The sequence below is a fragment of the Sporobolomyces salmoneus genome (assembly GCF_050403485.1).
Source record: "Sporobolomyces salmoneus JCM6883 DNA, S_salmoneus_JCM6883_v1_ctg91, whole genome shotgun sequence".
Classification (NCBI taxonomy): domain Eukaryota; kingdom Fungi; phylum Basidiomycota; class Microbotryomycetes; order Sporidiobolales; family Sporidiobolaceae; genus Sporobolomyces; species Sporobolomyces salmoneus.
The window spans coordinates 12,471-38,302 of record NW_027481072.1 but is presented as its reverse complement, the minus strand read 5'-3'; the positions used below and the strand labels follow the sequence as shown (position 1 = coordinate 38,302).

General features: G+C 51.6%; 9 protein-coding genes across 9 annotated transcripts; 2 read left to right on the top strand and 7 right to left on the bottom strand.

Annotated features, from left to right (window-relative positions):
* Positions 1 to 422: 422 nt before the first annotated feature.
* JCM6883_006820 (uncharacterized protein) lies at positions 423 to 1,890 on the bottom strand (the record flags this gene model as incomplete). Its single annotated transcript, XM_076635292.1, has 8 exons — positions 423 to 764; positions 845 to 992; positions 1,083 to 1,108; positions 1,179 to 1,244; positions 1,309 to 1,343; positions 1,413 to 1,525; positions 1,596 to 1,744; positions 1,870 to 1,890. The coding sequence occupies 8 exons, from the start codon at positions 1,888 to 1,890 to the stop codon at positions 423 to 425; spliced, it is 900 nt and encodes a 299-aa protein (XP_076484735.1).
* A 158-nt stretch (positions 1,891 to 2,048) lies between these two features.
* On the bottom strand, positions 2,049 to 4,174 carry JCM6883_006819 (uncharacterized protein; the record flags this gene model as incomplete). Its single annotated transcript, XM_076635291.1, has 8 exons — positions 2,049 to 2,162; positions 2,248 to 2,319; positions 2,407 to 2,823; positions 2,886 to 2,962; positions 3,035 to 3,092; positions 3,161 to 3,581; positions 3,651 to 3,739; positions 3,812 to 4,174. The coding sequence occupies 8 exons, from the start codon at positions 4,172 to 4,174 to the stop codon at positions 2,049 to 2,051; spliced, it is 1,611 nt and encodes a 536-aa protein (XP_076484734.1).
* A 102-nt stretch (positions 4,175 to 4,276) lies between these two features.
* Positions 4,277 to 5,166, top strand: JCM6883_006818 (protein-tyrosine phosphatase OCA1 family protein; the record flags this gene model as incomplete). Its single annotated transcript, XM_076635290.1, has 3 exons — positions 4,277 to 4,611; positions 4,688 to 4,967; positions 5,038 to 5,166. 3 exons carry the CDS (start codon positions 4,277 to 4,279, stop codon positions 5,164 to 5,166), a joined length of 744 nt encoding a protein of 247 aa, XP_076484733.1.
* A 267-nt stretch (positions 5,167 to 5,433) lies between these two features.
* JCM6883_006817 (uncharacterized protein) lies at positions 5,434 to 9,302 on the bottom strand (the record flags this gene model as incomplete). Its single annotated transcript, XM_076635289.1, has 7 exons — positions 5,434 to 5,763; positions 5,835 to 5,852; positions 5,923 to 6,477; positions 6,548 to 6,906; positions 8,177 to 8,306; positions 8,456 to 9,004; positions 9,078 to 9,302. 7 exons carry the CDS (start codon positions 9,300 to 9,302, stop codon positions 5,434 to 5,436), a joined length of 2,166 nt encoding a protein of 721 aa, XP_076484732.1.
* Positions 9,303 to 10,897: 1,595 nt separating this feature from the next.
* JCM6883_006816 (uncharacterized protein) lies at positions 10,898 to 12,924 on the bottom strand (the record flags this gene model as incomplete). Its single annotated transcript, XM_076635288.1, has 9 exons — positions 10,898 to 11,221; positions 11,282 to 11,302; positions 11,369 to 11,851; positions 11,911 to 12,164; positions 12,229 to 12,246; positions 12,309 to 12,359; positions 12,438 to 12,509; positions 12,577 to 12,648; positions 12,717 to 12,924. The coding sequence occupies 9 exons, from the start codon at positions 12,922 to 12,924 to the stop codon at positions 10,898 to 10,900; spliced, it is 1,503 nt and encodes a 500-aa protein (XP_076484731.1).
* Positions 12,925 to 14,066: 1,142 nt separating this feature from the next.
* JCM6883_006815 (uncharacterized protein) lies at positions 14,067 to 15,894 on the bottom strand (the record flags this gene model as incomplete). The annotated part of the gene is made up of 7 exons (XM_076635287.1): positions 14,067 to 14,345; positions 14,414 to 14,935; positions 15,001 to 15,263; positions 15,328 to 15,486; positions 15,555 to 15,623; positions 15,694 to 15,759; positions 15,834 to 15,894. 7 exons carry the CDS (start codon positions 15,892 to 15,894, stop codon positions 14,067 to 14,069), a joined length of 1,419 nt encoding a protein of 472 aa, XP_076484730.1.
* A 516-nt stretch (positions 15,895 to 16,410) lies between these two features.
* On the bottom strand, positions 16,411 to 18,050 carry JCM6883_006814 (uncharacterized protein; the record flags this gene model as incomplete). Its single annotated transcript, XM_076635286.1, has 2 exons — positions 16,411 to 17,826; positions 17,904 to 18,050. 2 exons carry the CDS (start codon positions 18,048 to 18,050, stop codon positions 16,411 to 16,413), a joined length of 1,563 nt encoding a protein of 520 aa, XP_076484729.1.
* Positions 18,051 to 18,414: 364 nt separating this feature from the next.
* On the top strand, positions 18,415 to 20,406 carry JCM6883_006813 (WD40 repeat domain-containing protein; the record flags this gene model as incomplete). The annotated part of the gene is made up of 4 exons (XM_076635285.1): positions 18,415 to 18,822; positions 18,885 to 19,721; positions 19,782 to 19,883; positions 19,945 to 20,406. 4 exons carry the CDS (start codon positions 18,415 to 18,417, stop codon positions 20,404 to 20,406), a joined length of 1,809 nt encoding a protein of 602 aa, XP_076484728.1.
* A 991-nt stretch (positions 20,407 to 21,397) lies between these two features.
* On the bottom strand, positions 21,398 to 25,668 carry JCM6883_006812 (uncharacterized protein; the record flags this gene model as incomplete). The annotated part of the gene is made up of 10 exons (XM_076635284.1): positions 21,398 to 21,534; positions 21,594 to 22,054; positions 22,118 to 22,176; positions 22,240 to 22,616; positions 22,710 to 22,786; positions 22,902 to 23,084; positions 23,168 to 23,253; positions 23,323 to 23,581; positions 23,644 to 24,586; positions 24,645 to 25,668. 10 exons carry the CDS (start codon positions 25,666 to 25,668, stop codon positions 21,398 to 21,400), a joined length of 3,606 nt encoding a protein of 1,201 aa, XP_076484727.1.
* Between the last annotated feature and the right edge of the window lie 164 nt (positions 25,669 to 25,832).

Genomic DNA, 25,832 nt, shown 5'->3' with positions numbered 1-25,832 from the left:
CGATAAAACCTTGCACTCGCGCAGTACATTTATTGAGCAGAGAGCAGAGAGCGATAGTGTTTTGTCCTCTTCCGCATAGAGAGCGTGCGAGAGGTGAAATCTCAAATCGTTTTTGAATCAATCTCGAAACTCGTTCAGCGTGAAATGCTTTCGAATTCTCGCCGATCTATCGCGAAAATCGAGGGACTAGTTCCCATTCCAATCTGCTCGGGGTTCACGTTGTCTTGCAGCGCACTCGCTGAGTGAGAACTCGTCGAAAAGGTTTTACCTCGAGAACGAAACAAGCGAAATGATTGGAAACGAAACTTTCCTCAACTAAAGCATCTCTGCTCAGCTCACTCGAGAGCGATGGAGAAAGTAGACAACTCATGCATTTCCAGACTCGACAAATACGAACGATTTCCTCCCAACTCGACACGGATTTATTCCCCTCCGAGTCGATTCCCCCTCCCCCATCTATGACTCGCCTGTCTCTCCTCCCCTCCCGTTCCCGTCGTCGTCGTCGACCCACCACCTCCTCCTCCTGCTCTTCTCGCTGCTGCTTGTGCAGCCGTCGCGTTCGCAGGTCGATAAGCCGTTCCGAATCCCGTTGAATAACCACTTCCTCCCGTTCCTGCTCCTCCCGTTGTCGTTGTTGACGGAGCTCCAGGACCTGATGAGGAAGGAGCTACTCCGGAACCGTTCCCGAGGAGGTTGATTAAGAATTGAGGAGTCGAAAGGATTTGTCTCGCCAAATTCGTATTCGGGTGATTCCTCGGATAAACCTGCATCACAAACCATCTCACTCACACTCGTCAGTTATCTCAACGACTGAATGTGTGAAAGGGAGAGAGTTTTGACGCACGACAGAGAAGTAGTGGTAAAGATGCGCCGAAACCATTCCCGTGAGAGAAACGATCACTGCTCCCGTACCACCATTGAGAAGATCCATTCCGAGGAGGGCAAGGGAGAAATAAGGGGCGGGAATCTGGAGGAGACCGTAGAGCGAAACACTGGGGCAATACGAGCGAGATCAGCGAGATGAAAGGGAAAGAGAAAGGGGAGAAGGGGAGAAGGGGAGAAGGGGAGAAGGGGAGGTTTACCGCCCGGAGGGATTGGTTTGACCCCACTGAGAGCCACCCACAAAGCATACATTATTCGACAGGTCGGAGATGTATGAAGAGAGAAGGAGGACTCACGAGATGAACGATCGCCATCAAGAAAGGTTGGAACAGAATCGGAGTCATCAAAGGTGTATTCAATCCCTGCTCTCTCGCAATGTATCAGCTCTTCCACCTTCCGGGCGAGGCTGTGACAGAGTAGACTTACGATAATCCCACCACACATGAGAATAAACGCCCAAGCTAAACAGTCGCTCAAAACTCAGAAAACGAAAACTCCTCTCTCGCTCTCCGAGAAAAGCTCGAACTCACTCATATCGGCCAATCTACCTCTAAAATGACTCATCTCCAACTCTTTCAAACTCCTATAAATCATGATCGCATTAAACACCACGGCTATCCCACTCCCGCCAAAGAAGAACGGTCTGTCGAATCACCATTCAACTCCATCAGTCCCATTGCTTCGGGTATCGATGGAGAGAGAAGGAAACGCACAGTATCAATCGATAGATCTCCCAATTCTTTGCGATTTTCGAAGGGATGAAAGCGTAGGAATAAGGAGAGATTAATTGGAGAAGGGAAGAGATCGTCACGGTTCCCAAAAGGCCGAGTGTCGTACGTGTGAAGGGAGGGACTTGTAAGATCTACATCATTGAAGCGCTCGAATCGTCAGTGCCGTCAAGGGGGAGGGGAGAGATGAAAGAGATGATGATGACGAGTAGTGGGGAAGAGACGGAGGAGGAGGGCAGGGAGGTAGGGAGGGACGTACTGCATACTTGAGATCTTCCATCTTCGATTGTACTTTTGCCGAATCAAGGCGACGGTGATGATAAGAGAAAGTTTCGCAGGAGATTGTTCGCTCAAGTTCTCTCACAAACTCGTTCTCTCTATGCTCTCTGTTCTTCTCGGACTCTCGTAAGTTCGTTAATCGAAGAGACTCTCTCGAAGTTACGATTCCTTCCCCCTCAATTTCTGCAAAACTTTCCACCTCACCAATTCCAACGCCGCCAACGCATCGTCTTTCGCACTGTGTCCGATCGTAGGATCCGAATCTTGAATGAACTGTCAGTTCACACAACTCACTAACTCGTCAGTCTCACACAACACAGACCTTTGGAAACGAGTTAAAGCGAAACGATGAACTGACTTTTTTCAAATATTCTTTCGTCAAGTTTCGCAAAGCGTACCTCCAAGTCCCTCGGTTCGGATGAGGGAAGAGCTACGTCGTCACATTATCCCTCGAATAAGTCACCTTCTTCACTCGACGACCGTCTTGAGAGCTCGAGAACGAAGAGAGAAAACTCACGATAGCCGTATCGATAACTCTCTTATGAACCACTCTCAACGCATTCAAATCGTTCTCGACTCCATGTCCTACGACGACCGTTTCCTTCCCTACCCATCTTCCCAGTTCTCTTCTCACTTCCTCGATCCCTTTCTCGGCTTTCTCCAGATCTTCCTCCCGAATCCCCGAATAACGAGTATTCAAATCGACGACACTCGTCGACCTCGGAGGTTTCACATGCGTATCGTACAATAACTCACCATCTGATGAAACGACGGTCAGACGTGCGAGAGACATGCCGGCGGTCGTGTAGAATAATTCACAGTCGAGCGCGACGAGGTCTTGTAGTTCGGAGCGTTTCGAAGACGAAGGAGGAGGGGAAAGGGAAGAGGTCGAGATGAAACCGACTCGGGAATGGAGGTCGAGAGGGTCGGTATCCTACGAAAGAGAAGAATGGTGAGCGAACGAACGAAAAAGAGAGAGAAGGGAGAGAGAGATACCTTGAAGACGTGAGGACCGAGTTGACAAGGAGCAGCTTGAGGAGTCGGACAACAAGACCAGACTCGTTGTCGTACACCTATCGAGCGACTTCTTCAGTTCTTCACGACGCAGAACGGAATGAAAGAGAGAGGAGAGAATGGAAACTCACCTCCGATTTTCTCTGAAATCATTTTTCCATAGTGATACGAACAAGCTTCCCGATCGTTCTGTGTTCGTCCTTTCGCCTCTAGTCAGTCTCGATCAAGAGCCCTCAAATCGAAAGAATCGAACGCACCTGATCCAATTCCTCCTTTACGACAAACTCATTCTTACATCTATCGCACTCCCTCTTCTGACCCGTCTCATTCGGTATATCCCCTCCCTCCCCCTCCGGTACTTCCAAAAGATACCCAAACCTCCTCAGCGTTTCCACATCATGCACAAAGTCCTCTACTCTCTCCCTCGTCAATCGTCCTCTCTCTTTTTCCTCCCGTTCCTTCTGCTTCGAATCCCATTCCTCCATTGTACCCGTATCGACTACCCGTGAAGCAGCAGGTCGTTTCTTCAAGCGAGCGAGAGTGGAAATGCAACTGTTTCGATAAGTCGTTTTGTTCGATTTCGAATACAGCGTCGATTCTTGCGAGAGAGCATGTTGAGAGGCGAGAGAGTATCGAGTAGAAGTTGGGAGGATACCGGGAGTGTAGATTTCGACGAATCTACTCGATGAAAAGGACAGATGAGCAAGAGGAATCATCGGAAAGAGCGAGGAGGAAGGAGAAACGGACTGTGAATGGAAAGCTGTGATCATTTTCTGTCGAGTTACGAGAGGCGTATGCGCTGCTCCTTTCACCATTCCTATTCTCGGTGGACCAGTCTAGATCAACCGTCATGGCGTCGTCAGCTCCCCATTCGTGCGAAGGAACGAAACGACTCGAGAAAGACTCACATTCACGTTCGCCTCGATCGGTTCTTTCTTCGTCTGTACATTCTTCGAAGACGAAACTGACGATGAGCTAGCTACTGTACTACCCTGAGTGACCGGAATCGTCTTCCTCTCCTCTGGACGATCCGATCCTTTCTTCTCAACAACCTTCGTCTTGACCTGCACAACCGGCACAGCTTTCCTCTTGTTCACTATCTCTTCATCCTTCGCTTCGTTCTGTCGTTTCTGAGGAACGTTCGAAAGGGTCGGAGGAGCCGAGAGGGGAACTTGCGGTTTCGAATGCGAGAACAAACAAGGCGGGAAACCTCGATTCGGACAAGTCGAGTAGATCGGACAGATACCGAATAGAGAGGTCGTTGGGAACATTCACGAGAGTCGAGTGAGGAGAGAGAGGGAGAGAAACGGATCACAGGCTCAGCTCTCTTCAACACACTCGATAATCTTCAGACACAGCAGTAGACGACGAGGATGGGCTCTACGAGTACCGATACCGCGCAAGATCCCGAACCGACATCCGCAACCTCTCTAAATCCCACTTCATCTCTTCCCTCCTCTCTCCCGTCTCCATCCACCTGCTCCGCGCCTGAATCCACCCCGAACGAGTCTCTACCTCCCCATGAACGCCTCACCGTCTGTCGAGTTCGACCCGCAAGACGAGTTCTCATCCCACCTCCAAATTTCGGAACTGTCGAAGAGAACCTCTACAGATCCGGTCAACCCTCAGAGTTATCGTTCGCATTCATCGAGGAACTGAACTTGAAGACAGTCCTTTGGCTAGCTCCGGAAGATCCGAACGAAAACTTGTGAGTTTCCCACTTCACTCGTTTCCCTTTCCTCCCGCTCTTTCGCACACTCACCCACTTCCTACGGCGCGAATAGCCAGCAATTCCTCGAAGATCGATCTATCAAGCTATTCCATCTAGGTGCCGAAGACTACGCCGCAACGTACGACCCCTTGTCGGACGAAACCGTTCTCCAAGCTCTCGACCTCGTCTTGAACCCCGAAAACTCCCCAACGATGATCATGTGCGCGCAAGGACGACATCGAACGGGGACGTGCGTCGGGTGTCTGCGGAAGTTGCAGCATTGGAATTTGACGAGTATTTTGGAGGAGTATCGGAGGTTCGCGGGACCGAAAGTGAGGGTTTTGAATGAACAGGTACGCGAGAAAGGCTCTCTCTCCTCTACCTCGAGCTTGATCGATACTGACTCGTATGCTCGTACGGCAGTTCATCGAGTTGTTCGACTTGGATCTCGTTCATGTTCCTCCACCTCCGCTTCTTCCCTCCTCCTCGACTACTTGCGAATCGACAACGACGACGACCGACTCCCTCGTAGATACAGATCTCTCTCCTTGACGCTCTCTACTATTTCTCCCTCTATCAGTAACTCACAAGTTAAAACCGTACTTGTTGTTGTAATTCTCGCATCTCTCACTATTCTTCCTTCGACTTTCTCTCTCGTCGTCGAGAGTACGCAGGATTCGTAAATAAAGCAGATATCTTTACAAAAGACAAAAGACGAAAGGAACGGGCTCAGTGGGACATGAGGAAAAGGAAACGAAAGCGATAAGAATACGGAGATGGGCAAAAGAAAAGCGGAAGCAAAGGTCAAACTATGTCCGATCAATCTATCACTCGCTCATCATGTTGCGCTCCCTTTCCTTTCTTACTAGCAAAGATGCGGTTCTTGAACCTTTCGAGGCGACGTTGAGGGACGTGAGCTGGGTTGACTGGACCTTCACCTGCGCGACCTTCCGCCGCCCAGATTGTCGCAGGACGCGTCGGGAGCGGGCCATGGTTTCGAGAAGGAGGTCCAGGTAATTCTTCTTGACGAACGGCGTTCTCGAGTCGCGAGGGAGGCGAATAGAAGAGCATCGACAAATTTTCCCTGCAGTCCTCGAACGGGGTTAACGTCCAAGCGGCACCGTGAACGTCTTCAACAAATCCCACGTGCTATCCAACCGAGAGACGATGAGCTGTGGCTATACCCTCAGAGGAAGAGGAAGAGTCGAAAAGAAACTGACGATAATTTTGCCCTTGACCTGTTGAATACGATTTGTTCGATGCAGATGAGCTCAGAGACTGACAGAGATACAGGATCGATAAGCTCACCAAGCTGTTGTGAACGCATTGCCAGGTCAAGAGGATCCAATAGGCGAGTCGAAGCGTCGAGAGGCCCTCCATTCCATGCCGTTCGTGTTCGGGCTTTCTATTCAAACCTTCCATCGCCTTTTCGTAGATCCACCTTGCCGTATCCATTGCGAGCTTCTCCGCAGCCTGAGGTGTGAACGACTCCATGAATTGACGGACTCGCGAGAGAGCGAAGTTGTCCCGATTCGCTTCAAAGAACTCGATCCAAGGCTCCGGTTCGAACGCAACATCGAGATCGTCTCGTTTAAAGCTTCGGGACGTCCAGACAAAGGCGAAGGTGAGGAGTTGAGTGTATCGTAATTCGTCATGGTTGTACAGAGTTGGCGATTCGGCGATTTCTGCGAGTCGTTCAAAGGTTCGAATGATTCGCAATCCCGGCCATTCGACGAGGAGGACCGCCTTCTTGCACTTCTTCTTGCCGACATGGATGGTGACGAGGTCTTTGAGATCAACTTCGACCTCTGGAGGCACAGCTTGATGCGGAGCGTTGAACTCGGAATTTGAACCTTGCCAATTCTGTTACTCAGGTCTCGACTCGACTTAGTTCAACGCTAGAAGGAGCGAGAACGTATCACAGAAAACGTACGATAAGTTCGCTATCGATGCGAGCCTCGTCACAGAGCCGAAGAATCGATCTGGAAGGTTGAACGTCTTTTGCGTAATCGAAGACGACGAGTAATCCGAGTTCCATTTTAAGATCCCAGGGATCCCCGACGGCGATCGGCACCGCTTTCCCTGGTCTCCCCCTCAGCGTTAAAGTTGTTGAAGTCGGACGGGTGAGAGTCCCGATTGGTTTGGAGAGAAGTTGGTGAAGCTTTTCGACACCATAACGCCAAAGCGTCTTCTCGACACCAGCCCGGATCAGAGCATGAGTGACTCCGACGGATGAAGGATGAACCGGGATCGGGAAATTTGCCGTCGTCGGAGCGAGATGCAATCCTGCGTCTAGAGTTCGTGAAAATTTCAGCAAGGAGACTTCGCTAGTGCCAAGATTACGCACCTGCTGACGCTCGAGACGGCGCTGAGAAGCCAGCCGATTGAGTCTCCAGGGGGGTCAGTGGGTAATCCCCTCGAGAGAGGTGAAACGCTATCGCAACGTAGAAACGTGAATCAGCTAGCATCGTCGAGGTCAAGGAGCGAGCAGCTTACACGGATCCATTTCTCCCTCTTTACAAGTGAGCCCTTGATCGAGTGAGCAGTAAGAAATCAAGAGAGAAAGGAGGACTGTTGCGTTTGGTTCCCCTTTCTCTTGCGCTCGACCTCTTCGATCCGCGGAAACCTGCCGGAGCTCCATAATCTCACTCCGCCACTGTAGCAGTACAATCTCAATTAACGGAGCAGCGGACTGGACCTGGAGCAGACGTCGACGCAGAGATCGAAGGGGAGAGAGTCGGATGAGAGAGCGGGATGATCGTCAGAGGCGAGCGGGATCCGAGACGGTCGGGCAAGTCGAGCTAGCCTGTAGCTGACATCTAAGTAAAACCAGTGTATCGGCGTGTATTCGTAATCCGATGAGTGAGTGGTAGGAGTCCAAAAGGAGCGAACGACCGGTCATCTCACTTGACCCTCTACCGATCACTTGCTCGCCTTCGAACGCACTCAACTGGAGCTCAAGCCATATCTCAACACCCTCACGACCGCGCAAGCGACTCGCTCCAGTCTGTATCGATCAATTCGCCTTCATCTCGGGAATCGCCTTTCTTCGCTTCTCTCACCTTATGACTCCGGTTAGCGGTATAACTCAAACTTGGATGCGCTGGTGTGAGGATAGGGCGATGGGGAATGCGAGCGTGACCGGATCCACACTTCCGTTCGAATTTGCGGCGACCATCAACCTCGTCGAGCGCCCCCGTGAGCTCTTTCTCCCAGTCTCTCTCGACCTGTTCGATGGGATTCGAAACTCCGGATCGATGCTGCTCCTCCCACAGCTCGAGCTCTTTCAGCGACTTTGGCTCTGAACAGCTTGTGCCGTTTTCGCTGCCCTCCTCGTTCCCATCGATTTCCGTTTATTCTCGCAGTGATCCAGGCGTTCGAGCGGATAGGAGGATGTGGAGAAGAAAGTAGGACGCTAAAGATTGGCAAGACAGTAGGTGAAAACGACTAAAGAAGAGAAGAAGAGACGCCAACAAATTCCTTCGTCATTCGTCAGCCCGACTTTCTCCCTGTTTGCGACTTTCCCCTCTGAAGATGCGATCGATAACTCCCTCGAGCATACCGCGCCTTTCGGGAATGTAAGCTGGTTCGACGTGGGAAACTTGGTTGAGGTTGTTTCGAATAATCGTCGCCGCCGTGTTCAGGTCCGCGATGTCGCATAGTTTCCACGCAGCGTCAGGGTGTCCCTTGTGCTATTCAGCGAGCAATGATCAGCTTGACCGTTCTTCCGCGGCGATAGAGCGACGAGAGACAAACGATGATTCCGCTCTTGACCTTTTCAAGCGATTTCAAACGTCGGTGAGCGCAGAGAAACGGTACGACGAAAGGAGAACAACCTCACCAAGACCGCCTGCAATCCTTGCCACGGCTCGAGCATCGAACGCGCGATTCGAAGTTCCGAAAGGCCTTCCCTCTCCTGTCTCGCTCGTCTCGACGCGGTCAGAGACTTCAACGCTTTCTTCTGAATCCAGCTCGCCGCCTCCTTCGCCAACGCCTCTGCCTTCTCGGGTGTCCACGACTCGATGTATTGGAGTACTCGAGGTAGAGCTGGGTTGTGTTCATTCACGCGATAGAAGTCGACCCAAGTTTCTTGTCTGTGATCAATGTTGAGATCCACGTCGCCGAAGCTCGTCGAGAGCGAGACGAAAAGGAAGGTGAGAAGTTGAATGTATCGAAGTTCGTTCTCGTTTCGCAAACTTGGTGATTGATCGATATCGGCGAGTCGTTCGAGCGTCCTGATAACACGTAATCCCGACCATTCGAAGTTGATGACCGCCGTTTCGAACTTCCCGTAGTCGAGTTTGATCTGTACGAGATCCTTGAGCGTGTAGTTGATTAGGGTTTGTCGACCTTGAGGTACCTCGAATCGAGAATTCGAACCTTTCCAATCCTTTTCTCCGGGTGATGACTCGATTCAGCGTCGAAGGAACCAATGGGGACACAGAGAGAGAGAGGGTGCATACCACGAGACCAGTATCGATATGAGCGTGATCCATCAGCCGAGCTTGAGCACCGTAGTTCGCTCCGGCAAGTTTCCCTTCTTTGAATACGTAGTTCAGCGCGAGCTCCATCCTCAGATTCCACTTTTCACCAGAAGGAAGCAGAATATCCTCTGTACCTCTTTCCTCTTGAAGGGATTGAGTGAGAAGACGCTCGACGATTTCATGAGCCGATTCAAGGAGTGACATATCGCGGCCAGATCGCGACAGAGGATGAGTGACTCCTTTCGGAGGTGAAGGTGGCTGTTGGACTTGACGAGAGACAGGTTGCGGTGCCGAGGCCCGTTCATCTGAAAAATAAGAGTCAGCTGCAGGAGCAAGGACTGTACAGATATAGAGAAACGGCTTACAGGGAATCATCTCTTCGTACGACCGAGAGGAGAAGGAAGGGGAAAGAGAGAGACAAGAGGTGAGCTTTCATAGATCAACGTCGACCCCGGTTCGTTTCCCGCTTGTCCTATTGTTTCTCCACGTCTCCGGAACGTTTCCGCGGCGGTACCGACTCGATGAAATCCCGTTCGAAGCAGCAGAGCAGAAACGAGACTCGGATCGATAGGTTCGATGACATCTCACAAGCCCGGCTTCGCTACTCTGACGCTTACCCTCACCTCATTCAGCAGGAGTACGATACGCTGGAGCCTCGACAGATCAGTGCGGAGGAACAAAGCGAGGGCGGAGTTGCCGAGGACGGGAGATGAAGAGGAAGTCGGAAATGAGACATCGGGATTGCTGGTAGACCGCTTTGCGAGTTGAGTGATCTGAGAGGGACTTGAAGGCGTATCGGCGTGCGACCGTAGGCTAATCAATGAGTGGTAGGAATTCAAAGGAGCGAACGACTGAATCGTCTCACTTGATCCTCTACCGATCACTTGCTCGCCTTCGAATGCACTCACCTGGAGCTCAAGCCAAATAGAAACAGCCTCGCGACCGCTCGAGCGACTCGCGCTAATCTCGATCGACTAATTCGCCTTCATCTCTAAACCGGCCTCCCTTCGTATCTCTCGCTCTACGACTCGGCTCAGCATTTCAAACGATATACGGATGCGCTGGTGTGAGGTCTGGGCGGTGGGAAAAGCGAGCGGGATCGGACGTACACTTTCTAGGGAGAGTTCGGAGGCGATCAGTTTCGCCGGGCAACAGTGAGCTCTTGATTCCACTCTCTTTCGACTGTTCGGTCGTCGCTACGACCCTGGATTGATGCTGCTCCTCACAAAGTTCGAGCTTCCCTCACATTCGTATAGGACAGTTTTTGCTGTTTCGCTTCGTGCGCTCTTTCCGACAGATTCAAATCTTTGACCAACATCCGCTGCTCCGACGCTCGCCACGGCATCACGGATTGACCAGCTGCTACTTTCTCCATCATGGAACGTCAGTCCTCTTCCGCTGCTTCGAATTCCGATCTTTCTCCCTCTTCGTTCTTTCTCGACCTCTTTCGCTCGCTCTCTTTTCCCCTGTCTTCCTCTCTCCGTTCGCTGTTCTGGTTCATGATCCTGTCGACTTCAGAGTGGCGCAGTGTCGACCTTTTCGCTTCTGCTGCGCCGAATATCTCCTCTCCGATCGCTCGTTCTTGTTTCGCTCAACTCGGTCTTTCTGCAGCGCACTAGTCTTGAATCGCTTCTCTTCTTCTCATGGACGACACTTGGTCGAGACCGCTACCTGTTCGCAATGACTTGAAGTTTGACGTGTCTGGCTTTTCGAAAGGCAAGAAGAATAGGAAAGGTAGTCTACGAGATAAAGAGGTTCTAAGGAGAAAGGAGCAGACGAGAACGGGTAGGGCAAGGAGATTACCTCTCACGACGGAAAATCTGCTTGAAGACGTCGCGTTTCTTCTCGTTCCTGGGTTCCGCCGTGAAGGGATCCTCCTTGATCGGATTGCCCAAGTGGTCGAGATGACTGATTACGGGAGGAGGAGTCGAGGCAGAGGGGTTTGCTTGACTCGACGAGCCTTGGCGACGACGAGTGGAAGTAGCCCGAGTGAGCTTCTCCGTAAGTTGACGTCGCAAGCCGTCCTTCCTCGAGACTTCTCTGCTCGGTTCGTTGCGAGAGGTCGATTGAGACGAAATCGTGGAAGACGCGAGAGGCTGCCACGGTAACCAGATGGTCGAGTCCTATCGCAAAGAGCGCCGAATCAGCTCACGAGTCTCGCAGCGACAACAAATCGAACCTACTTCTTCGTCTCGGAGCGATCCCTACGAGCAAAAGTATGAGCTGTGACCGCGAGAGTGAGACATTACGAGCGAGAGGAGAACACGTACGAGCATGAGAAAAAACTTCTCGAGAGTCCCGAAAATCCTCGACGAAATCGCATTCTCCGAAAGAATCTCCTCGGTTTGACCCTGCCGCGACGTCCTCATCTTCTCTAAAGCCCAAGATTCGACCTCTTGACTGATCCTTCGAGCTTGGTCACCGTTGAGCGATTGGAGGTATCTGAAAGCGGCCGACTCTTCAATCGCTTCGCGGTTCTCCTTCCACAGTGTGTATCTCCAGTTGAAGCAGAAGCTTTCGAGCGAGTCGCACGAGGCGAGAACGTCGAGAAAGAAGAGTTGGAGGAAAAGGAAATTCACGACTCTATGATCGATGGGATATTGCTGTTGAGCGTGTTCGAGACAAGCGAAGATTTGGAATAGCTGAGATGATACTGAAGAGACCTCCACTCGAAGTCCGGACGAGAACGTGACGTGAACCTTCGGGAAGATGCCATCGAAAACATCGCAATCGGAGAAAGGCGCTCTGCGAATCTGGTTCGAGCGCAATCGATATGAGTGAGGCTCAGAGTCGACAGCACGGAAAGACTCACAATGAGATCAGGATAGACTTGAAGTCGTTGAGCGACGTAAACAGCCGATTCGAGGTCGACGGTTTTCCGGAAGTTGTAGAGCAAGATCGACGGCGCCAACGAGATCGACTCCAGAAGCCAACGATCGTTCGGATCCGTCTGTGCATAGATTGCCAATTGAGCGAAGCGAAGGAAGGAGCGTTTTTTGTGAGGTTTGTCGAAGGGGGAGTCCTCGTCCCCGACTCTGGCCGATTCGTCTTGACGGTGAGAAGCATCTGTTGAGCGTAACAAGATATTCAGCTTTCGCTGATCGAAAGAAGCGTTCGAGAGAAAGCAAACCTTGAGATTGACGACGAGCTGTTTGAAACACGAAACCAGTGAGCTTGTTTCGCGCGCAAGAATAGAGAGAGTCAACTTACAGCGAATAGATACGACATCACTAGGGGTTTGTGGTCCTTCGGTGGAACTAGCTACAGTCGAAAAATCGCAACAAGCGAAATGATCAGCGGGAGACTCAGCGGAAACATTTTCGTCGCAAGCAAACTCACTCGCTGAGGCACTTCGTGGACGCCCTCCAGAGTTTTGATACGAATGAGAGTGAGAGAAGGGGTGGAGAAGTCCTATACGAGGGATGTTTCATGTGAGTATCGGCTTTTCGAAGCAAAGTCGAGCAGGTTCAGCACTTACCCCGATCGCCGATGGGAATCGCGTCTTCATGCGTAGGGTACGGAGGGTTGAAAGATCCTCTGCTGCGAGACTCTGACAGTCCGACGAAGCCGAAGCGGATTAGCAGCGATTTCGCACCTTTGCATTCAGAAGATACTTACGACTAGGTCGATAATCTAGCACCGCAGGAGGAGCTACCAAGTTGTGCGTGTACTGTTCCGGGATGGGGATATCGAGTGGTCCGATCAGGATGGCAAGCGAACGATCAGTATCAAAATCGTGAGGGGAGAATCGACCGGTACTCACGGCCGCCGCAAGAAAATTGCGGTTAGCATCCGTTGAGCTAGCATCAGGGTGATAGCCACTCATCTCGTGAGATTGGTCGAGTCGTCGAGTAGAAATTGAGAGCAGAAGGGAGTAGACAAGGCTCGAGAGCGCGAACGGATCGCTGTGGTTTTTCGATCCGAGGAACTTGTCCGGAGTACTTATCTCCGAGAGTGAGCACGTTCCGAGGGTGCAGGCACCTATCGAGAAGCACAAGACGAAACATTGACACTTTGAAAGGCACGAGCGAAGCAAAAATCGATTTTCGGTGAGTCTGGGAGTCGGTGGTGACGAGAGGCAGGAGCAGTGTCGAAAGACAGGAGCCGTGTCGAATTGACGCACTGGGGAGTGAAGCGGTGACTGAGCGAAACGAAGCGACGGTTTGAGCCGTGCGAAGGAGACTTCAGGTCGAATCGAGAGAGGAGAAAATGCATCTCGACGAGGCAGCGAGAGACATTTCAGCTTCGGAGAGACTGCTCATAGAATGTGTACAGCATCAGTGCATGAGGAACAGCCACGTTAATAAGCTGGGCTTCACGAGCCGAACAGAACTTACGAGAAAACAGCATCAAATTCCGTCATTGACACCGACGAGCAGTCGCATCGGCAATCAATTTGCCTCAACCTGATCGCGATGCCCTCTGTGTCACCTCGAACGTCCTTTCCTCCGACCGCAAAACCTGCTGCAGTCGCTCATATTCAGCCGGCTAACTTCCGCTCTCCTTCAGCTGATTCTGCAACGTTGCCGCGCTCTTGACCTTATACCATGTTCCCTGCGGTGGTATGGCTTCCCCACGTCGCCCGAGTGAGTGATGTCGAGGACCGTCCGACTTCATCGATTGACCCGATTTCTTGCGCATTCACGTCGTGCTAGCCCCGCGGGAGGACGCTTGTTGACGCAGGTAGAGTTGTGGAGAGTTTGACTGGGTAATGAGCGATTCGAACGGTCGATGCAAGGGCGAGAGATGATAGATCAAGGCGAAAGAGCGGAATCGGAGACCGACTCTCTCTCATTCGATTCGAACACCCGTTGTAACGACATGAAAGGTGTAGAAGGGCATGAAGTTTTAGTAGAAGGAGCAAGCAAAAGAGAGGGCAAAGGCGAGCTAGAAGGATAGAAAAGAAAAGAGCGAGGATGAAAGCTCAAGAACGAGAAATCAATGACAAGCGACCACGACTATCTAGAGCTACGCTGCTCCAGAACGACGACGGGAACCGTCACGACGAGAGTCGTCACCCCGACCGAAGAGATTCCTCAAAACCTGCACCGTTCCCCTTTCTGTCGATTTCCTCGCGTTGACTTCATGAGGACCGTTCTCCTCGACTTCTTGAGGAGCGTTCGTCGATACTCGTCGATTCCTCAGGGTACCGACTCGCTTGAGACCGTTCGTCATCCTACGTCGAATCCCGGAAACTCGAGGATTCTCCGACGGTGGAAGTGCAAGTTCCCAGAGGTCGGTAGGCTCCTGTAGTGATACGTCGCGATAAAGTCAGTGCGCGAGCTCACAGATAGCGTTGCAGAGATCGAACTCACTAGAGCGTTGTGAAGTTTCGTCCAGATTCGAAGGATTCGAGAGGAAATTTCGCCTTTGGGTAGAATCTTTCGATCGATCTTCGAGGTCTTGATCTGGTCCTCCACCCAGCGTTCAACTTCTTCTGCCATGTGCTCCGCTTTGTTCAACTTGATTCGCCGGATGAACTCGTAAGCGAATTCGTATGCAGCGATTCCACGGTTCTCGCCAAATTTGTTGTATCGATCGTCGAGCCTATTCCAAAGGTCTTCGCTCCAATCGGCTTGCAGGGCTGTGATATTTGATTGGGCGAAGACGTCGAGTACGAAGAGCATGAAGAGCCAGAGACGTTGTTGTTCCGTCAGAATGGAGTTCTCTGCAATTCCGGAGTCCTCGCCAATTTCCTCGACGCGAGCGAAGATTTGGAGAGTTTGGTGACCGAGCCATTCAAAACGAACTACTTGCTTGGTTTGAGAGGAAAGAGGTAGATCGGGATCGGGTCTCTTGTTCGAATGAGGCCAACCTAAAGCTTCAGAAGGAGGTTGCTGAAGGCGGGAGAACTTTCGTCAGTGAAGGATAAGGCAGACTCGGAGCGAGCTTATAGACTCACAAGCATCTCTTTCTTGACAGTGAGACGTCGCAGGATATACTCAGCAACCGAATTCACTTCTTTTTCTCTCGTGAACTTGACGACGAAAGCGGAAATCGCGTCAAGGTCGCATCCCGGTTTGATGAGCGCTTTCGACGATTCCTTCCATGATGCGAGAGTATCCTTTCCGAGTTGCCAGAGGTTTTCTTGCTCGCCGCTTGAACGATTCTCGGGAGCTTCGTAGCCAAAATCAGGCGCATCGACGACATGGCTCCATCGAGAGGCTGCGACGGCAGAGAACCATCAGCCCGGTGACTGCGAAATAAGACGAACGACACGCGAACTAACCTGCGCTAGAAGCTCGGCTCCTCCCTTCCGGAGTCAAGCCCGCGGGTTTCAAGCTAGATCGTTGCGAAGCAGCCCTTCGCGGTCCAGAGGATTGCTGAGATACAGAATGAGAGCGAGAATGAGAGTGAGAATGAGAGCCTTGAGGGTGCAGCGAGTAGTCTATCGACGAGAAAACGGTAAGCTCATGAAGCTTGTCGAAGTCCGACCAAACGAATATCGAGACTTACCGGGATGTCCTGGAGGCGGCCCGTTGTCTACGCCCGAGAGCTCGCCGAGCGTTTGGAGAAGACCGGGTTCTAACATGTCGAGAAATGATCGCAACTGTCAGATTTGATTCGATGGAACCTGAAACTCGAATATCCGCACCTGAAGAGTTTCGGCTGCTTTGTGTGATACCGTACGGTCCGGGTGTAGGTATGCGGGTGAATTGCTCTACAGATCGAAGAGAAAGAGCGGTCAGTGAGTCGATCGGTCTCCCAGTCTAGGGAAGAGATAAGCGATCTCACCGTCGTTGTATGCTCCTGCGAGTGGGTTAAACCCAGGTGTCTTCGAGTGAGGATCCGCCATGTTTTCCCAACGAGGAGGAAAGCGAGAAAAGGAAGAGAAAGGTTTTTCGAGGCGAACAGATCCCTCTTGCTCGTATCTACGCGATCCGAGAACCGGGGTCGTACCTCGTACGTACTGCGTGCGTCGAAGATCCCAGCTCAGCGACAGGTACGAAAGTCGAGAGGGTCCGAGCTAACGATCGTCGGGAGTTGAATATCCGCGCTGATTCAACGGAAGTGGGTTGTCGTTCCGCTCAGTAAGAGAGGCGTGAAGGGAGTAGGAAACTTGAAGGAAACAGGTGTATGAGAAGCGACGAGAGCGAGCGAGTTTTGGAAAGGTCGACCGATCCGAGGCCCGAGCGATTCACAAGTCTCTGATTCGACAAGTACGAAGAGTTAAGATTAGCATATTAGCATATTGATATGATAGGACGAAGAAAGATGCAAGGATATGATACTCAAGAGAGAGAGAGAGAGAGAGAGAGAAGAAACAACAACACTTTTTGTTTTTCGAAAACCGACCGACCGAAAACTCCCCTCAATTTGGCTTCTTGTTGACCATCGGAAACACACTCCCTTTACTCGTAGGCGAGAAGACTGCCGCGTCCCTTTCAACCTCTAATCTCCTCGCGAGTTCTTCCGCTCCGATTCCGACTCCATTTCCCCCGTTCCCTCCTCCTCTCGCAGCGGCAGCAGCTTCTTGTTCCCTCCTTATTTGATGTCCCGGTCGATAGGTGAACGCTCCTCCTCCTCCTCCTCCTCTTCCTCCTCCTGCAGATGACGAGAGAGAAAACGCCGGACTACTCGGAGCCATCAATTGTTCGCCTCTTCTAATCGCCCAAGTTTGACTCGTCGTCAACGCGGCATCCAACACTCTATTCGACGTACTCCTCTGAGGTCCCGCGATCAAATGTGCCGGTGCCGTAACTCCTTTCTCGACTCCCGCTCCCGTTCCTCCGTTCGAGGCGGAGGAAGATTTCTTCGACGATAAAAACGAAAACTTTGATCCTCCTTTCGATTCCTTCTCCCGTTCTTTCTCTTTAGGTTTCGATAAGATCAACCCAGCGAGTGATCGTGCAGGTTTGTACCCTACTGGAGTCGCGAAAATCGAAGTTGGTCCTTCCGAAGACGGCGCGACCGATGCCGCATAATTCGTCGATCTCGACGTATACGATGTCGAAGTGACGGAAGGAGCTCTCCCATTCGAAGAAGTCGAAGGAGAACGAGGGATACTACTCCCGTTCGAAGGTTCTCGACGCCGTGAAGTCCCGGTTGAACGTCCTCCTCCTGAACTCGAAGAGGTCGTCGAAGGTGCGATTGAAGGTCGTCGTTGAGTTGTAGGGAAGTTCGAAGTCGAAGTCGAAGTTGAGGGAGTAGGGGAAAGAGGAGGTTCGGCGAATGGAAATGGATTCGCGGATGTTTTCGCCCCACTCGAATTCGAAGATGGGGATTTGACAAGTGGGAAAACGTTCGATGCTGTAGGTCGAGACGAAGGTTGTTTCACGAGAGGAAAGATCGAGTTTGAGCGGCCGATCGTGACTGGAGGAGAAAGAGGAGGTAAGGGCAGCGGATCGTCAAGGATCGGAGGTGAACGAGCGGTCGAAGCCGAGGTACCGACGAGAGGAAAGTAGTTCGTCGCTCCAGGAATGTTCCGATGTGCTCGAGGGGTAGGCGACGGGAGAGATGGATCAGGGAGTGAAGGTCGCCGTTGAAACGACGCTGCTTCGTTCGAGTTGTCTTTCGGCGTCGAAGCTTCTTCGTCACTGACGCTCTGAGACGCTGCAGCGCCGTGAGTCGAAGGAAGGGGAATAAATCCTGCCGTGAACTGAGTCGAAGGGGACGAAGAGGAGGCAGGTTGAGCTCGAGTGAACGAAGGGGACGAGTCAGACGCCAGCGAGGGAGAAGTCGAGAGTGTTTGCTTCGAAGGTGAAGATGGAGCTATCCGACTCGAAATCTACATAGCATTCGACGAGGATTGAGCAAAAGAGTCTTCATCGAACGATAAGGGTCAAGAAAGAAAGCTCTTCTCACCTTGTTCTGCTCCTCCAAGCGAGCGCTTGTCTGCTCTTCTCGAGAGATACCCAATCCAGCTAACTCCTCAACTGCATCCGAGTACTGTCCGTGATCTTCGGCGTCGTCGTCGGTGGTTGAATTTGTCGATTGTATTCTTCCGCTCATCTGCTTGCGTTCGGGTCGAGGGTTGCGAGGGGTAGGGGCTCTATCGAAACATCGGGTTGAACAGGTCGAATGGAGAGGCTGGCAACGTGAGTGAGTGAATGGTGTTTAATGAAAAAAAGCCCAGCCTCGTGAGGAAGTTCGGAAGGGGAGAGCCGAAGAAGCATAAAATTACTCTGTTTTTTCCCTCACTCGCTTCAGAATGTGGCACTTATGTACGATGACAGAGAGTGTAACAGTAAGCCACATGGAAGCGAAGGAAACGAGAGGAAAATGACCGACTAAATTTGTTGAGTGATGTGGTTTTCTGTTTGTTTTCCTCTCTCTTCTTCCTCATTCACCAGCCAAACCCGCCCAACTTTCGACCATGTCCTCGAAATCGCCCACGAAAGCCTCACGCACCCCATTCGACAGCCCTTCACGAGCTCCTCTCTCTGCTCTCGCTTCACTAAACAATCTCTCCCTCGGTTCTCCAACTCGCTCCAAGACCGTCCCTTCCCGCTCGAAAGCACCCTTTGCAGCAGCTGTATCGACTACTCAGACTACTCGTAAGAAGGGTTCTAGCAAGAGTCCGACGAAGAAAGGAGGAGATGATTTGACGGGGAATTTGACTGGAACTTTCGACGCTGTTGGAGGAAGTGGGAAATCTAGTCCTACGAAAGCATCGTTGAGCAGTAATGGTGGAGTCGGAAGGAGCGGAGTCGTCAATAACGATTGGGATCCTTCGACCCTCGCCGGAGATTCGAAACGTTCTCCCTCCAAAAAATCAAAGAATGCGAGTTATTGTCTCTGTCACTGCACCTGTGAAGCTAAGATTGACGCTTCAAATACGTACAGCTCGATCGATACATCCCATCTCGACAAGCTTCGAACGGGGATCACACCGGTCCGATTCTCCTCCCTCCTTCGTCTTCTTCAAATTCTTCTTCTTCCGACTCTCTCTCGTCGAACGCGGCTCCGACCGAAGACGCACAACACACCGCCGACCTCTCTCGCTCCCTCGGTATCAACTCTGATCAACGAATCCTCTCCTTCTTCGCCGAACCTCCTCCCCCTCAAACCGAACACGCTTCTCTCCTCTCTCAATACGCTCGACTCCCGAACAAAGGTTCCGCCGCCTCTTCCTCCTCCTCGACGAACGCCTCTAACCGTCGCAAGATCCCTTCTGCTCCCGAACGAGTCCTCGACGCTCCCGGAATGCTCGACGATTATTACCTCAACCTCATCGACTGGAGTTCGACGAATCTCGTCGCGATCGGATTGGCCGAATCCGTCTACGTCTGGAATGCCGCTTCGGGATCCGTAACCGAATTATGTCACGTAGGAGGAGGAGGAGAAACTTCAACGATCGAAGGAGACGAATACATTTGTAGTGTCAAATTCACTGAAGATGGTTCTCATCTCGCCGTCGGACTCGCTTCGGGACCTATTCAAGTCTATGACGTTTGCGCCGGATCCCTCGTGAGGACCATGTCGGGTCATCCTTCGAGAGTTCCGTCGTTGAGTTGGTCGGGAGCGATTTTGGCGAGTGGATGTAGGTCGGGAGAGATCTGGAATTCCGATGTTAGGATCGCTCAACATTGTGCGAGCAAGATGAGGGGTCATAGAGGTGAAGTGTGTGGACTCGAATGGAGACCTGAAATCGCTGGAGGTCTCAGCGGAGGTGGTCAAGGCGTAAGCTCTCTCGCTGATTCTTTGCTTCGTTCAACGACTCATCCCAACTTCGCGCGATAGCTGCTTGCTTCGGGAGGAAACGACAACGTCGTGAATGTCTGGGATGGTCGAATGCCAAACGCTCCAAAAATGTGCAAAACGAATCACACTGCTGCAGTCAAGGTGAGCCCTCTCACTCTCTCCTCGTCGTCTCTCTCGAGTACTCACTATCGTTTACTCGTAGGCTCTCGCTTGGTGTCCCTGGAACTCCTCGTCACTCGCAACCGGAGGAGGTTCATCCGATCGCACGATTCACTTCTGGAACACTACCCAATCCGCTCGACTCAACTCCCTCGTCACTCCCTCTCAAGTGACCTCCCTCCGCTGGAACCCTCACGCGAAAGAACTCCTCTCGTCCCACGGAGTACCCGATCATCATCTCTCTCTTTGGTCTTACCCTTCGCTCGAGAAGATCGTCGATATCCCCCACGCTCATCAAACGAGGATCTTACATTCCTGTATCTCGCCAGATGGAACGACCGTCGCAACGGCGAGTTCGGACGAAGATTTGAAGTTTTGGAAAGTGTTTGATATGGGCAAGAAAGCGAAAATGGGAGGAGGACAGGGAAGGATGTTGACGGGGAAAGAGATTGACGAGAATGATGGACTGGGTAGGAAAGGAAAGACCGGGATCTCCGTTAGATAGTTCTCGCAATTCTTCGTCGTTTCTCGTTCAGTTTGCACCTTCACTTTTCTCTCCGGAAGCCAATAGTCGTCGTCTCTTGCTTACTCTCATGCTTCAGCTTCTTTCGTTCCTCTACTATTACTGTTCGGTGCCGCATAACTCTTTCTTACAATTATCGTTTTTGCGCTCATTTCATTTTTGGTTCTAGTCGCTTTCGATTCTCGCAATTGATGTCCCTTTCGTTTCTCGCCCACATCACTAACGAGCTAGCGATCGATGCAGTATAGCCGCAGGCGATGAGAGGCGAAAATCGAATCGAAGTCGTCCTGGTCCTTTTTGGATGCTAGTTGCTTTTCACAGGGTCCCATAACTTGTTTATGTGACTTGAGGACGTTTGGAAGGGAGACTCGAGTGCCAGAACGACACGCTGCAGGAGGCGAGACGCCCTCATCGTTGCAATATCGCAAACACTTGCCGTGACTTGCGAAAAGCTCGGACGAGCTCCAGGCCAGATATTTCACTCAAGCTCTACGGCTGAGAAAGGACGGTGCAAAAGTGACGCTACTGAGATCTCACTCCTAGCCCCGCTTATACTGGCTGAATCGTTCGCTGCACTTTCTATCGCAGAATTCGACTCAGTCTGCTTTGAGGCTCCGTTTTTCGCCTCCGTCTCTTTGGCGCAGGGCGCGCGCGACCTCAAGCACAGCGCCGTGACTCTGTTCTTCTTGAGCGTCGACTAGCATCGCGAACAGAGGCCGAAAAAATAGCATCTTTCGAACTTGGTCTCGATGAACTCGCAAAGACAGATAGCAGATTCCAGCTCTGAGAACTACAGCAGTAAGGATGACAAAGAGGTGAGGACCTGGGGACGGAGATGTAGATATGGATGAGGAGGGCGAGAGGGACGCAAACTGAGGCACGAGACAAAGAAAACTTGAGAACCAAAAAAAGGCGAGGCGACAAATACAGAACCGAGGATGAACCGAGTCGAAGTGCAGGATCGACGGGAGGTCTACCTCTCACGGAAGGTAGCAGGATTCGCGAGGAACCTCGAATCGCCTCCAGCGTGAGTCGTCGCGGGAGAATCGATTTGATCGTCCGCGGGTTGAACTTCTGGAACTCGTCCTCCTCCATACTCGCTCGGTGCCCCTGTACCGTTCGTGAAGCGTTTAGTATCGGACTACTGAAGTGAACAACCGAGAACGTACCGCCTTGATTGTAAGAAGGAAGATAGGATTGCGAAGTCGAAGGGAACCTTCCCCTTCCATTTCGACTGACAGGAGATCCACCCGAGACGGATTGGAAACCTCCATAAGTCGTCTCGGTCGGAGCCATCGATCCAGTTCGTTCGAGACGACGGTTCTTCTTTCGTTTCCAAAGGAAGAATCCGCCGAGAAGGAGGAGAGCGAGTCCTCCTAGACCGACTCCGAGTCCGATTCCGGTAGATGCACTTGTTCCACCTCCACTATCGGAGGAGGAGGACGAGGACGAGGACGAGTCGGAAGCAGGGGTCGAAGTCGAGTCCAATGAAGTTGAGGTTTTCGATCCGGCGGAGCTCATCGAGGAAGAAGACGTCGCAGAGGCGCGGGTCGAGGTCGAAGAGGTCGAAGAGTTTGAGCTGCCAGCCCAGCTGAGGTTCGGAGGAGCGTCGACGCTGACGAAATCAGAGCTGCTCGAAAAACGAAAGTCAACGCTTGAACTCGTTTTATGAAGAGAACGCACGTCGACTCACGACCAGGTAGGATTTCCAGTTCCGTTCGAAGCCGAGCCATCAACGGTATAGTAGTCGAGCTGTCCGACCAAGATTAGATGAGCTCGCACGACGAGATCAAGCTCAGACAATCACCGACTTACGGTGATTCCGATTCCCTGAGTATCCTCCGCCAGCTGTCCAAACGTCAACGTATGTTCCTTGTTCGCATCCAATCCTCCAACCGCACACCTCGTATTATTCAAACTCCAAACAAACTCGGTACCCTCTCCATCACTCGTCAACCTCGATCCATTGTACCACTTGTACTGTCCCGCTCCTCCCCCTTGTCCAGCTCCATCACCATCATCGAGTAAAGCGCAAAAGTAACGTTGTTGGGCACTCGAGTGCTCCGCGAAGAGTTCGATCGAAGAGCCTTTGAAAGTGATATTCGCGAAACAAGGCGCTTTCCCATCGAGAGGTTCGGCTCGACACGCATGGAAAGAGGAACCGACCCAATCTCGCGCATCGATACTTCCAACTGCCGTGACGAGAGGATGAGAGAGAGGTCAGTGTCGAGACAAGGGGAAGAGTCGAGTCGAGAAAAACTCGATGAAGAGAGGGAGAAACTCACCGAGACCTTGATACCCAACCCAGTTTGAAGAGTAAGAGATTGATTGAACGTCGGTATCGTCGAATACTACGAGTGACCTGCAGGTTGATTGGCGTGGCGAGGGGTTCGAGGGCGAGGGAGAGGTCGGAGCGAAGGCAAAGATGGTCAGCGTTCGAGAGAAACGAGACTTTCGAAGGATCAGAAAGAACTCACATTGCGGCGAGAGAGTCGGCGCAAAGGTGTGGGTGTAGAAGAGAGAGAGAAGAAGTGTGATCGAATGAGGGTGTCGTGAGCACAGAGCCCGAACGGACTTGCCGAAAGAGAACCGTGCGAGAGAGAACTCTGAATAAGAAGAGGACCCGTCTCAATCGGCGTTGATGGATGATGCAGATGGGACTGAATAACAAATGGGAAACGTCTACTATGGAAGGGGGTATCGTACGCCAAGAGAAGATAAGTTAGAAGGGAGAGAGAAGAACTAAGCCGCGATAGTCTTTTCCTCCCTCGATTCCGAGATGGGAGCGACTAGATTCGCCCATTCGACCATTAGTCGATACACGTAGCACTATTAGAGCGAACAACGTCAGTCTCCTAAACCGACGAATCGATAAACATCGTGACGAAAGAGACTGACCTCCATATCCTCTTTCCTCAAATGTTCTTTCTTCCACCGACTTCCCGATTCCGCAATCTCCTTCAGTACCGTATCCGAATTGAATTCGCTTCCATCTGCGTTCTCTGGTAAAGCCGGGATCGGAGAAGGTCGAGAAAGTTTCGTCGTATGAACTGTTTCGTTGCCTCTTGGAGTCGTAAGAGAGGGAGGTAGACCGGTGAAGAACGTTTGAAGATTGTAGAGTTCGGAAAAGGACGAAGAGAGGGGAATGAAGTGTTTCCTATCGAGCGAACGGGTGTCAATCGAAATCGCAGAGAGAAAAGACAGAGAGTGAGAGCGTACCAAGGTTGAGCCCAACCTCTCCAGAATTCCCTTTGAATACTACTCTTCACTACCGCACTCTTACTTTCCATCAACGCCGGGAATTTCGGCGAAAACCCAATCTCGTCGATATCCAACACGAATTTATGTTTCCAAGCCTCTGACAACGGCGCGGGAGGTTCAACCCTGTATCCCAACGACCTCAAATACGAGCATTCCCCAAGTGAGGGATCACACGCCATCGCGATATCCGAAGTAACTTGATTCACGATCCCAACTGGAGCCGAAATCGAATCCAATCCAGCCGATTTCGTCTCGAATCCAACCAAGACTTTCTCAACTTCCATCGAACCTTGATTCGACATTTTCACCAATCGTTGTTTCTGGAAACTCGCGCCATGTCCTGCGGGAGTATCGGCTCCTCGAGTTACTTTTCCCCGCCAGTACGAAGTCGATTTCTTGATGTCCCAATTCAAGTCGGATGGGTTCTTCGTCCTCCCTCGCTTGACCTCCCATTCGTAGGTGAATTCGGAAGATGGTGACCAGTAATGGTGAGAAGGAATGAGGATATCGGCGAAACCGGGAGGTTTAGAAGGAGAGAAGATTGGGTATAGGTAATCGATCGAACGTTGATCCGAGAAGAATGCCGAATGAAGGGAATGTAAAGAAGGAGTATCGCAAATATCGAACGAAGCGTCGAGATCTTGAGAGAACGTCATTTCCCTCGTCGAAGGCCAAGCTTGAGAAGATTGTTTTCGACGAGTGAGTTCGGATTTCGAGTTCGATCGACCTTGAACCGTGAGAGCTCCATTCGTTTCGGCTGATCGTACGGTTTCTACGAGTCGACGAGCGGCGGAGTCGGGAGGACACGAACGTCGATAGGATTCCCAAATCGATCCATCTCGTTTCCATTCGGGCGAGAAACCTCGTTTCAAATGAGGCGTGATCATCGGATCCGACATGTCTGCGCGTCGAAGAGCATCAGTACTACGCTAGAGATCGTAAAGAGGGGTCGAACTAACTGATCGCGGGTTCATTCGTTCCTTCCAACCCATAATCGGCCATCGAAACCCTCTTCTGAATCTTTGGCAACACCCTTCCTTCCGGTTTCTCATTCACCGCAATATCCATATCGGGTAAATCTCTCACGAAAGTTCCAATCATCTCTTGAAACGCCAAAGCAGGAGCCCATTTCCCACTCTTCGAATGAACTTGAGCGACTCCATTCCGAATCGAAACGATACTGATCCCTGGAATCTGAGCCAACTCTGCTGTCCTCCTCCTAAGTTCTTGCGGCGAAAGGGAACGGTAGGGTTTCAAGTCGGACATGAGTTGATCGTATTCATCGACGAGGGAATGGTTTTTTCCTTGAGTTGCGAATGCGAACCATTTATCGAATCCAGGTGGTGGTGACATTCCATACCTCGCTTTATAATTCTTCGTAGCTCGATCGAACGTAGTCGATTGAGATTTGAGCTTCTTCGACCAGGAATCCCTCGCGTTCGTGATTAAGGGAATGATCGGATGAGGAGCGGAAGGACCAGTGACGGGTCGAATGAGGGAAAGTACCGATTGGGGCATGTAAGGTGTAAGGTGATGAGCTACTTTAGCTCGATGGGAGGGAGAAGGAGAAGGGAGAACGGATAGACGGGAAAGGAAAATGAGCAGGAATACGACGAATAACGTCCCTCCTATCAGTTTGAACAACGTTTCGAATGGACTCGATCGTTTTTGCTGGCTTGATCCTCCTCCTCCTCCTAGTCGATACGCGTTCGAGGAACCTGAAGAAGCGATTAAATGGTCATCTTCCTCTCCTCCTCCTCTAAATCCACCTCCATACCGTTCTTTCTCCCCATACATCTCTTCAGGATCATCCGATAAAGGCGGAGGAGGGATTTTGGGAGTAGTAGTCGCGGAAGAGAGGTCGAGAGTCGAGTGATCGGGTCTCATTGAAGAAGAGGAAGGGACGGGAGCGAATGCAGACGAAGTCGCGAATGCAGGGGATTGGGGAACATTGTCATCGACTCCACCTCTCAAAGGGACCATCTCGTGGTCGTAGTTCGTAGAGGGAGAGAGTTGATCACTCTAAACCCTTGGTCGCGAGTGATCTGAAATCGTACGGCTTCGAGGTGGGTGAGTCGCTGCGCTCGGGGTCGTGGTATAGCTGACGGGACGACCTGCGTCTTATAGCGAAAGGTGAGAAGCGAAGG